The sequence below is a fragment of the Mustela putorius genome, unplaced genomic scaffold (genome assembly GCF_011764305.1).
Source record: "Mustela putorius furo isolate JIRA1106 unplaced genomic scaffold, ASM1176430v1.1 tig00003853_pilon_pilon_pilon, whole genome shotgun sequence".
In the NCBI taxonomy this organism is placed as follows: Eukaryota; Metazoa; Chordata; class Mammalia; order Carnivora; family Mustelidae; genus Mustela; species Mustela putorius.
The window spans coordinates 34,290,062-34,302,794 of NW_025422005.1; the positions used below are offsets into that span (position 1 = coordinate 34,290,062).

Genomic DNA, 12,733 nt, shown 5'->3' on the forward strand with positions numbered 1-12,733 from the left:
GACACAGCAAGTCAGAGCCCATGTGGGGTGTGGAGGGTATGGGGAGGAGGAGAGCAAGCCTGATGTAGGGAGTCACAGGCAAGGTAAAAGAGGCATTCAAGATGGGGAAGGAGCAATGGTAACAAATGGGAGATTGGTTACATACAGAGGGATTGATCAAAGAGCATATATTAAGGGTAATGAGAACCAGGTTTCTCACTGTTACAGGATGGAATTAAACTATGGAATGAAGAAAAAAAAATACATGGAGTGAAACTGAAATTGGAGGAAACAGTGTGAACTCATGGTTTATGATATATAATATATAAAAATAAGCTAGACATGGGCACCTTGGTGGCTCAGTCATTAAGCATCTGCCTTCGGCTCAGGTCATGATCCCAGGGTCCTGAGATCAAGCCCCACATTGGGCTCCCTGCTCAGCAAGAAGCCTGCTTCTCCCTCTCCTACTCTCCCTGCTTATGTTCCCTCTCTCACTGTGTCTCTCTTTGTCAAATAAATAACTAAAATCTTTTAATAAATAAATAAATAAATAAGCTAGACATAACTGTGAGTATGGACACCCACCCACCCACACACACACATCTGTTTTCTAGCTCTATTGAAGGGTCAGGGAGCAGAGCAACACTCCAGCAGCACTAAGCACACCTAGCACCCGTTGCCTTCTAAATAATATTCTTCAGTGGAAGAACGAGAACTCTTCGGAGAAATGGCTAATTCTGCAACTATGGCAGGGAAAGTACAAGATGAGTCTAGAACATCTTGTTTTGGGGCCAGAAAACAAGGAAATGCTAAAAGAATGACGGGAATTATTAATCAAAAAAATGCAGAAGCCAGTTTGAAGGGGCTCCCACTGGCAGTAAATAATGATATTAACAGATTACACTGCATTGAATAAAAAAGGAAACCATGAATCTAAAATACACAAATTAACTAACTAATTAATAAATAAAAGTCTGGTGAGGGATATTCACGTATTTCAAACTATCTCCCCACAGAATGCTTACTAACTGTAACAGGAAGTATACAATGGAGAAGCCTGGTAGACATCACCTTAATCAAGTGATCAAAATGAACACAATGGGAAAAATCAAAATCATGCACCACATGATAGAAGGCCATGAGAAGAAAGCATCAGTTCTGTGATATTTCTGTTAAAGATGCATAATCTAACTCTAATCATGAGAAAATATCCAACAAACCCTAATTGAGGGACAGTCTACATAATAACAAGCCTATAATCTTCAGAAGTATCAAGGTCATGAATGTCAAAAAACTTACTGAGCAAAATCTAAAGGAGATTAAAGGGGCTCGATAACTAAATGCAATGCACATTCTGAACTAGATCATTTTGCTACAAAAAACATCACTGGGACAACTGGCAAACTTGAATGGAACTTCAGAATTAGAAGGAGGTAAGGTAGCAATATTAATTTCCTGGTTTTACTGGTTGTATAATGGTTAGGTAAGAAAATGTCATTGCATGTAAGAAATACACTCAAAGTATTCAGGGTGATGGGACATTAAGTTAACATTAGCTCTCAAATTGTTCCACAAAAAATTCTCTGTACTCTTAATTCCAACCTGCATGTAAATTTGGCCTATTCCAAACTGTCTAAAAATTATTTTTTTAGGGGTGCCTGGGTGGCTCAGTTGGTTGAGCTACTGCCTTCAGCTCAGGTCATGCTCCTGGAGTTCTGGGATCAAGCCCCACGTCCCTGCTCACCAGGGGGTCTGCTTTTCCTGCCCTTCCCCCTCTCATGCTCTCTCTCTCTCTCTCTTTCTCTCTCTCAAATAAATAAAATCTTTAAATTTTTTTTTAAATCTATATGCTGCAATGCGGTTTTAAAAAGGGGTGGGGGGAGGAAAGAGAGCGAGAGAAGAGATGGTATATGAGGGCTCAATCTCTCCATACTGCCCATGAAAGGTAGGCTGTGCATACAGCCTACAGTCTACCTTAAGAGCCAAAGCCAGTCCTTAAAGCATCAAGTCTCAATGCTAAGAGCCCCCACTCAATGCCTCCTCACTGGGCATTCCTGCCACCATTCTCAGGAAACAGCCCTGCACTCCCTGCCTTGCACCCTCTGGCCTCTTGGAGATGCCCCTTTCCTACTGCTGCTTTGTACTTTCGTCCCAAGCTTGTAGACTCTAAGCCTGTAACTTGTATCATCAACTGGGACTTCAAGGATCTAGTCAAGGGGCAGAATTCAAAAGGAACAGTTTATTATTCTATGTATTTCTGCATGCTATCTTTCATCAGAGACCAAGACTTACACACCTTTATTCTCAGACACCCTTTTTCTTCTCCTAGCAATTAAAGGTAGTAAGTAGCCCGTGGTAAGGAGGAAAATAAATGATTCCCTCCTCAAAATGAAAGGACCAGCCCCCAACTGAAACAGGGGAGTGGTAAATAGGGACTGCCATGGGGCCAGTCCGATTTGGAGAAACAGGCCTGCGCCACAGCCCCTGGAGGACGGTCTCTGTGCACAGTATTTACACAATAGACACCAATGGCTCCTCTGCAGCCATTACTGTCGGTCAGGTAAATAACGCATGTGCCAAAACACACATTTAATGAGGGAAATAATATGCCTTTATAAAAAGCCTCAATCTGTATTTACCTGAGAGACCAGAGAAGCACCAAATCACCAGATTAGTGGAACCACAGAGGAGTCATTCTGGTGTCTTGGGTAAATAGACATTTTACAGCCTTCCATTACTGAGGGAGGAAGAGAGAGCAAAGGGAGGGGGCCATCCTTGAACATCCACATACACAGACCACGGGAACATGGGGGATAGGAAAGAAGAGAGGGCCATCATGAAATATGGGGTCCACACCCACCCCATCTCCCCAACGGCCCATACAGTTGACCCTTGAACAACACAGAAGTTAGGGCCACTGACTCCCCCATACAGAGAGGAATCTGCCAATAACTTTTGACTCTCCAGAAACAACTACTTATAGTACTGTTGACTGAAGCCTTACCAATAACATAGAGTCAATTAATACATACCTTATGTATGTATTATACACTGAATTCTTACAATAAAGGTAGAAAAAAGAAAATGTCAAGAAAATCTTGAGAAAGTACACTGACAGTACTGTAGTGTATTTATTGAAAAAAATCGACAAGTAAGTTGGATCTGCACAGTTCAAACCCATGGTGTTCAAGGGTCAACTATACTTGGAATCCCTGGGGAGGGTTTAGGCTGGTACCATCCCTGGATTCAATCCATTCCATTAAAAACTAGACTGGGGGCGCCTGGGTGGCTCAGTGGGTTAAGCCGCTGCCTTCAGCTCAGGTCATGATCTCAGGGTCCTGGGATCGAGTCCCGCATCGGGCTCTCTGCTCAGCAGGGAGCCTGCTTCCTCCTCTCTCTGCCTGCCTCTCTGCCTACTTGTGATCTCTCTCTGTCAAATAAATAAATAAATCTTTAAAAAAAAAAAAAACTAGACTGGGAGGCAGAAGCACACGCCAGAGAAACTCTAAGGCACTAGAGGCAGGCTCTGAGTCTAGCCAACTAGAAGCACTTGAGAGAGCTACAGCTTCCCAAGGTCCCAGTCCAGGGCAAGTCCCTGACCCAATCTGACTGACAGTATCACAAGAGCTCAGGTACCTGAGGCACAGAGGCATCAGCAGAGAGCACAGTAATACATGTCCGGAACCACTCAGTCACGGGCTCTGTATTAGGCAGCTAAAAATGGCCTGGGAAAAATCTAAATAAACCGCAGGCCTTCAAATGTCACCATCTTCCAGCTAATGAATGCATCCTTGCTGCCAGAGCACTTTCTGTGAAAATCACAGACTGTTAAAGGTGAAAGAAAACCTAAGGGGAGACACTGTACTGCCAGCCAGGGAAAAGGAAACCCAGGAAGAGTAAAGGACTGCCCAAGACTCACATCGCAAGTAACAACACAACTCAGCGCTCCTGACTCCCACACCAGGGTCTCAGACCACTGCCCCAACACAAGGAGCAGGCCTCACCGCTCACCTCCCAAGCTTCTCTGCAGTCTCACCATGGAGGCTGGGGGCCTGAGGGTTCAGCCTAGTCTGCTGAAAGCTAGAGGCTGAGGCAGAACAAAGCTTGACATGCCCTGGAACCTCTCTACACAGCTTCCTGATGGCCCCAAAGTAGAATGGAAGCAGGAACTCTAAAGCTGTCGTCACCTCAGCAAAACACTCTCCTGCTCTCTACAACCTGTCACTCCCTTGGACGGTAGCTACAGCTGCTTCTGTTCCAAGGTGGAGCGAGGGAGAACATTCTCAGCATCGGAAGCAGCTGCTAACCCTAAATTACCAGGAGAGCTACAGTCACTAAAGACCTTCGGGAACACCATATTCCAATGGCAACATCACAGGCCACAGGAGGCCTACTCTCCTTTTCAATTAGCCATCTCAGCAGCTCAAGGCAGCACCTAAAAAGAAATGATTGTGATCTGCCTGCTGTTTGCTAACTAATCACTACACCAATAGTTGGACAAACTCCTTCGAGGGGCCAAAGCTGGGAGACATCTCTTTGCAATGTCCTACAAGTCAGCTGTGATGTCCATTGCACGTGAGACAGGACAAAGGTTTGTTTCTAACACACCGTAAGTAGGACAGAAATGACCAAAGGGCAGAGTATGGTACTCTTAACCCTTTAAGCACCTCTCACACTTGTAGACAGCACCTGACCCCAGAGGAGAGGTACCAAGAACCTGCCAATCCCCTGCTTCCAAGATGGAACTGGTATAGAAACAAGGAGTCACACAGCCCAGATGTTTAAACACTGGAATCAGACAAATCTAGGTTCAAATCCTGACTCTGCCACATATTCTTTTTTTTTTTTTAAGTAGGCTCCACACCAACGTGGGACTTGAACTCATGACCCCAAGATCAAGAGTTGCATGCTCTACCGACTGAGCCAGCCCCTCTACCACATATTTTTAATAATAACAGCTATAATAACAATACCTATCTCTTTGGGGTTCAGTGCAACCACACAACGTATATAAAGCACTTTGTATAGTTTAAGCACTCAATGGAAGGGAGCTACTGTCAGTAATGCATGAGAAAGAGGAGAGGGAAACACAATTACAAGCCAGAAGCCAGGCACTGTATTAGTGATCTACATATTTCATCCCCCTAACTCTCAAGCAAAATGGGGGAACAGTATTTCCATTTTACACACGAGAAAACTAAGCCTCAGAGGTCTTTAGCTCTTCAGGGCCCTGTTCTCTCCCATGTTTGAGGGCCCACATTCCCCATTTGATTGAGTCCCCTATCCACTGAAGGGCTAAAAACACATGAACTTCAGTTTTTCCTTTGAGGTAAGGTGTGACTTTAACTAAAAATAGCTCAGCAATAAGCAATGATCGGGTCTGTCCAAATCACCCAAATCTGTTCTCATAATACATTTACCACATTTTAACAAGAAAAACAAATTGCAGCCCTGGGTACAAAAAAGCAGAAAAAGGAAGGGTTGCCTTGGACTAAAACAAATGGAGCACAAGAAACTCAAAGCCGCTTCTCAAACACAATTCCAGAGGACCAGAGAAACTGGCAGGAGCCAGGGTGACGACTAGCTCTTGCACAGGTCCCCAATATGATGCTTCCCCAAATGTGATGTTTCCTTTCACAAATCTGTGCCTTGGCAAATGCTACTCCCCCTGCTCTGGAATGTTACTTCCATTTTCACCAGGCTCCTTCTTCAAAATGCAACTCCAAACTCCCTTTTAGTAGCTTTCTCCAATACTCCATCAAAAAGTTAATTACTTAAGTGTAACACACTCTATTCCTATGTCATAACTTTTTGTCTCACTATACTGTACATAACTTTTTGTTTCACTATATTCTAAAATTATAATCTAGTTCTCCTACTATAATTTTCAGAGCGTTTGGTGAGAAAGCTGTAAGATAGCAGGTAGAGGTATGTGTGCATGTATGTGTAAAAAAAGCATGATTTCTTTGGCTTGTTCTTTTAAAGACCCTTTGATGTATTTTAAAATTTCAAGTAGCATTAAAGAAACGCACCAGATTAATTTTTCACATGCATGAGCTTAAAAACTCTGAAAAACACTGAGATTCCCATAGATCTTTAAGGGCAAGGACCACATTTTAATCAGTTCTGTATTCCCAGCACCCAGCACAGGGCCAGGCACAAAGTTAGTGTGAATCAGTGTTTGCTGAATGACTATGCCCGAAGTCCCAATGTCAACTGCTCTGGAATCGGAACATGTTAGAACAGAGCAGACCCTAAGCACCAAGCAAAGCTTCTTTTTTTTCCCTTTTTCTTCCTAGCCCACCCCATTCTGTCCTCCCCAGTTAAAGACAGAAAGACACCACATTGCCTTGGTGCTAGAATACTATTAAAAGGATTAATTTAGGGACCGGTGTTTGGACTGTCACATCCAATCACTACCCACAGATCTACAGCTTCCCAAATCAAGCTCATGCAAAGAGGAATCAATTGCAAGGACACAGAGGGTCTGAACAGGCATACTAATGGCCTCCTGAGGTGCCAGCGGCCAGCTCTGACACTCCCATAAATTATCCGCCTTTTGATTTTACCTGTAGCTGTGGGGCACAAGGCACAATTTTGAACATATCAAAGCAATCTCTTGTAACCCAAGGCTCCCCCAAGAATGTCCCCAAAGGAGGAGGGGCTAAAAACAATGACCCAAAGGGAATCTGCTTCCCTGGTCCAAGCAATCGTCAATTAAAACCCAACAGGACCAAGTGGATAAAGTGGGACCCAAATCACTCCTAGCACATCTGGACAAAGCATGCATCAGTCTGCAGTTCTGCAATGACGACACATCTCTCACTCAAAGGAAGAGAAATCACAGCAATAAACACAATTTCTTCTGGAGGCAAATCTGCACTGGCTCTGATGGTACCTCACAGCGTGTCCTCAAGCAACATACTTAACCTTTGTGGGACTCAGTTTCCTCACAGGGGTAAGCAGGGACAATAATACTGACTACCTAACTCATTCCCAGAGTGATGGTGAAAAGTAATTAAAAAAAAAAATTCAAGAGGCACTTTACAAAGATGTAGGGCCACAAGGGTGGCAACACTAATAAATGACCCTGACGAACTAGGAGAAATGACAGGTCACACTTTGGTGAATTTCTTTTGGGCAGCTGCTCATTCAATTCACTTCACTGATGGTACTGGGGCTAAGGTCCACCCTGAAGAAAGTTCTGATTTTCTGGACTCTTGATGGCTGAAAATTTTCCATTATGAAGAGTGGCCCTTTCCATTAGTTATAACTCCCTTCTATCTACTGGCTCTCACCCAGTGGTTATGTTTCAATCATACAGCCATCATGACAACTGTGAGGACCCAAAACATACAAAGGCAAAGGCCAACTCACCCACTTGTGGGCTGCTTTTAAAAAAAAAAATTATTGTGTAAAATAATATTAGTAACTAAAGTTATTAAAACACTGTGCTAAGAGCTTTACATACATTATCTCATTAAATCCATTAATTGACCGTCTTAAGACCCATTATCTGCATTTTACAGATGGGAAAGTAAAGGTCAGAGAGGTAAGTCACTTGCCCAAGGTTACACAAACACCTTAAAGTGGTTATCAGAAACCTACAGACTTCCCTTCAACAAGGCAAGTAGGCTTGCAGGAGGAGGAAGACAATTCATCAGACACTCAACAAACACTTTGGCTCCTGTGCCTAGCATATACCAGTGTACCTGAACCAGGAGACAATACCCAAAACAGAAAAAAGGTCATCAGGTAGCTATAAGCAAGGAAAGTTAAGACTGAGTAGGGCATGCAACAGAATGAGGACAATTCCTTGGAAAACTTATGAAAATGTGTCCTCCTCTGTTTGTATAGTTCAAAACATTTAAAGCAATGACACTAAGCTAGGAGCTTGAAGACGAACATTCCTACCAGCTCTCCATTTATTCCCAATTTTTTTTATTAGAAAAGAGGTCCCCAAACCTTTTCATTCATTCCACACCTACTTTCCCTTCCTACATCTTTTCTAGTCTGTAAAATAGGAGCTGGTATTACCAACAAATTCTTTGGTAGACATGCTTTAAGTTCTAGTCCATAGCTGAGAAATTAATAAAGATAACCAGTATACACATTATGCAAAAATTCAGTTGTGTTCAATTTTTAAGTGTCAAAATGCTGCCTCAAAGGGTTAAATATAAAATGCTATCATGCAATGGTCACCAGCTCCTTTAACTGGTTTCTACCTCCAGTATTGTCCCCTCAGTTCATTCTTAAGGTTCTAAAACACAAATCTAATTATCAGTCCACAGCTTAAAGCTTTTTAATGGCTTCTTACTGCTCTTATGATAGTCTAATCCAGGCGTTGGCAAACTAGGTTTCCATGGGCCAAATCCAGCAGCCACTGGTTTTTATAAAGTTTTACTAGATAGTAGCCATGCTCATTCATTTTCATACTATGGCTGCTTTCGTGCTGTAACAGCAGAGTTGAATGGAGTTGAATAGTTTTGACAGAGATCACAAAGCCTAAACAGTTACTGTTTGATCCTTTATAGAAAAAGATCTAGTCTAACCTAATCCTAAGAGCCTATAAGGCCTTGGCCTCTACTTACTTCTCCTGCTTCGTTTCTCACCATATTCTCTAAACCCCTGTCCACTGAATATGCTGTTTCATCACACTGAACTTCAGTTTCTCAAACTCAACAAAACTCTGACCTTTACACTTGGTCCCTAATGTCCTCATTTAATTCTAGATGAGGAGCCTACAAGTCTGAGTTGTGGACCCTTTTGAGTACTCCCAAAGCACCTAAATTTACCTTATTATAGCACTCCCAGAGTGTATCAGAACTGCTTCTTTACTACCCATCTCTCCCCTGAATTTGTAAGCCCTGTGGTATCAGAGACAGAAGCTGTCTTGTTCACCACTACAATTCTGGTCCTAGCAAAGTGTCTTGGCCCTTTGTTACTAAACAGTCTCTGAGATCCAGGAAATTAGTCAGAGTCTGCCTTTTCAGCCAGCCCTGATCCTTGCAAAATGGAGACAGGCTGGGATTCACCATCCACCCAACTCTGACTCCCAAACCAAACCAAACCAAGATCCCAAAGGCCTTGGTCAAATGCATTATCAAAAGCCAAATCAATGTGTTCTTCCTGTTATCTTAAGCTGTGTATTTCTCAGGATGAAGGACTATTTCTGAACCTATTGTGGGGTGCTCATGCAATGCCCACAAAGAAATCCTAACAGAACTTGAGAGTATGGCTACCCCACCTCTAATCCTTGCCACTTTATAGACATTGGGTACATTTCACTGGTCTTTGAGCACATGGTGTCTAATCAGATAAAACTACAGAAAAACACAATCTGCACCAATCACCACCCCTTTACCCTCTGAACCCAAATACTCATAAGAAAGAAGTCAAGCCAAACTTGACCATGCAACAAGATTCTCACCTCTCCTTACTTCGAAGATGCCAAGACTGCCAGCTGGGGATGCTGAAGGTTCTGTGAGAGCTGGAAACCCCCAATGCTGTGGATAAACACACATCTCTGCAACAAGTCTATTTCAGTATAAAGGATCAAATCCCCAGGGGACGGCTGCTATCTGACACAATTTTAGGACCACCTGAAACCTCAAACTCCTAAACTCAAACTACTTTGGGGTAACAGTTACCTATGAGGAAGAACAAGACCCAAACAGAGCTTTCAGAAGCTACTAGCACTATATATTTTTGGAACGATGAATTTCATGTTCTCTAAGAGCACACTTTTCTTCCTAAGGAGGTTATCTCCTAGAAACACTAAACATTTATAATAGCTAAGCTTGGCCTAAGAAAGATGGCCGTGAAACGGTGTCTCTCGGGATCACACCAGAATCCTAGTCTAGTCAAGGAGTAGACACTGGTAGGGTGCCTGGGTGGCTCAGTGGGTTAAGTCTCTGCCTTCGGCTCAGGTCATGATCTCAGGGTCTTGGGATCAAGCCCCACATCAGGCTCTCTGCTCAGCAGGGTGCCTGCTTCCCGCGCTCACTCTCTCTCTGCCTGCCTCTCTGCCTACTTGCGATCTCTCTGTCAAATGAATAAATAAAATCTTAAAAAATTTTAAAAAAGGAGGAGACACTGGTAAGGCTGACGATATTCAGAACTCAGGAACTGAGACCAGGACTAGGGGAGAGGTTGGCTGCCACAAACCCAGAGGCCACATTGAAAATGGCCAAACAAACCATTACACGCTTACAGTATACTTCCAGGTCTACCTCAAGTCCTAAGAAAGTCAAAGTGTAACCAAACCCTAAGTCAAAACATTAATGGACACCTATCATATTTATCACCTAATTCAGATTTTCCAAAAGACTAGAAGTTGCAGAGGTGCTCCTGTAAGCTAGCAATGCCCCTGGTGCAGAGAAAACACTTCAGTTTGGAACCAATCTATTCCTGTCTGCCACTCTACTCATTTAAGACTTTATGCTACTCAGATCCCCTGGGAAAGACCAGTTACAGACTCACCCCACTACAAAGAAAACACTTTTCAAAATGAAACGGAATAAAGGCACTTTGGAAATTTCAAGTTGGAAGGAGAGCTCTCAGCCAAGCTCTAGGACCTAGCTAGCTGATTATTTACACGATCTTTGGGCAGGAATTGTTAATGAGCTTTTAATTTGGAGTGCTTAAGTTGCCAAAGTGCTCTGAGCTCCAGTGAAGCACCACAGAATCCATAAAGGAAACCTTATCAATCACTTCCCGGCAGCTCCCTTCCCCCACACCCCACCTCTCTGAGGAAAGGCAGCCAAGTGGGTTTCTAACCAAGATCACAGACATACACATTAGTGGAGTCACACTCCAAGTCCCTGTTTATAAATTGGCTTTTAAATGCTAGGGGATTCAGGTATAATATACTTAAGCTCCAGGAACGAACCCACTAAAACAAGGCATGCCATGTATGATAAAGTCAGAATAAAGCAGAATTTGATGAAGCCAATTTCTGGTAGAAACTCTACAATCAAAAATCATTCAGCCAATCACAGCCTACTATAGTTCAAATAGTGCACAGTCTTTAGCCAATGGGATTCGTGGTTTTTTGCCCTTCAGCTCCAAGATTGATAAAATGTCTGATAAGAGCTAATCCCATAGAGGTGGCCAGAGACCTAGAGCAGAGACAATGATGGGCATTAACCATTGCAAAATCCAGTCCTAAGGGCAGAATCCAAACCCCGAGGAAGGAGCCACATGCACCATCTTCCAAGTCAACCAGGAAAAGTTACACTATGCAAGAATTCGCAGTCAAGCCTCAATTCAAGTTCATACTTTTTTGTTTTAAGAGAACACCTGTTGCTGGAACACTTGCAGGAAAAGCAAACAGAAAGCTAGCTAGGTTAGGCCCGTTACTCACTCGTTCCACCATCACTGCTCCTACCACTGCTACAGATTTACAAAGAGGTAAAGCGCTAACCTTGTGTACGTGGAGAGGGAGGAATGGGGTTATTCTATCTACGACCTCTTTGCTGAGTTTCTGTACCTACTGTGGTCAAACCTCTCTTCCTCTTCCCTAGTAATCCCAAGTAAAAAGTCAGTACCCTTAATCACCCCACCCAGTCGGTCTGGCAAAGCCCTGCCCTGCTCCCTCTCGGCCAGAACGTTACTCAGTAGATCATGCATCCAGGGTGAGCACATGGGCTAGCACCCAGACTGCACAAACTGCGCGCAGCGACCCTCACCCCGCATGCATTAACGAGGGCCCAATCTGGGGGGCCTCTCCGCATCACCCACCCCAGGGTGTTGCCCCCAACTCGGGCCCATCCAAGTCCAGGGGAGAGTAAGGGGAGGGGCAGGGGGCCAGGAGACCAGCCCTCCTTCCCAGGGCCGCCCCCGCCCCCCGTCAGCGGCGGGAGAGGCTGTCGCCATGGCAACGCCCCCTCCTCGGGGCCAGCGCGGCAGGCTCCCTCCAGGTGCAGGCCCCGACGTCTCCCTCGGCCTCAGCCGGCGCTCAGGGCAGTTTACGGCGGCGGGCGCGGCCCGCGCCGACTGCGGCGCCGGCCAGGCAGAGGCAAGGCCAGCTCCGCCCGCTCCCCACCGCCCGTTCCCGGCCGCCTCAACAGCGGCAGCCAGCACCACGAGTCCACAACACACCGACTCACCTCCGCGCACTCTGACCCCGACCGACGCGACTGACGGGCGGGCGCAGTGGCCAACCGCTGAGCCCGCCGCTTGCTCCTTCGACCAGTGGGCTTCAGGGGGGCGGGGCTTCTTCTCCCCAAATGCTCGCTCTACCGCCGACATGCGCGCTAAGGTGTGTCAAGATGGTGACTCCTCGCGGCTGGCCTTATGGGACTTGTAGTTTGGGGGTGGCACGTACTCAGAAGAAAGTGAAGGGGGAGCTCCCCTTCCGAGCTGGAAAAGAAATATTTTAAATAACGAAAACTTTCTAAGGCCTAAAGCGACCCAGGTCCCCCACTTCCGTTTTCCCACCTCCCAATATACTCATGAGGTGAGTATAGGCTCATAAGATGACGTGTTATATTTAGATAACTCCTCATGATCTGTTCATTCAACAAGTCATTATTACCAGCCACTCTCAGAGGTGGGCCTGGAGCGAGCTGAGAGGAGGCAGATTTTAGGCTAAGAAGAAAATTCTTAGATTTCTGCTTCCTGCATAAGAGGGAACCGATTTGTTTGGGTCGGATCCGGAGGGAACGTCAGAGTTGAAAGGATTCTGGCCTCAACTATAGGGAGCTACCACAGACAGGCTATTCTGTCATCTGGAGAGAAGTCTGGCTAAAGA

At 44.8% G+C, this 12,733-nt stretch overlaps 1 protein-coding gene across 10 annotated transcripts in view; it reads right to left on the reverse strand.

The window, feature by feature from the left end:
- The window catches only part of ERI3 (ERI1 exoribonuclease family member 3), a 126,203-nt gene extending 114,019 nt beyond the window's left edge, over positions 1–12,184 (reverse strand). For 2 of the 10 annotated variants that reach the window (XM_013044664.2, XM_013044653.2), the window contains exons 1-2: positions 12,090–12,184; positions 9,410–9,485 (exon numbers count right to left, since the gene is read on the reverse strand). Coding sequence is in view for 3 of the 10 variants with exons in the window: in XM_004740506.2 (XP_004740563.1) it covers positions 9,410–9,485; positions 11,722–11,856 (211 nt within the window). In the remaining 7 variants the exon portion in view is untranslated. The other 8 variants (XM_013044647.2, XM_004740506.2, XM_004740507.3 and 5 more) reach the window with 8 other exon arrangements.
- Between the last annotated feature and the right edge of the window lie 549 nt (positions 12,185–12,733).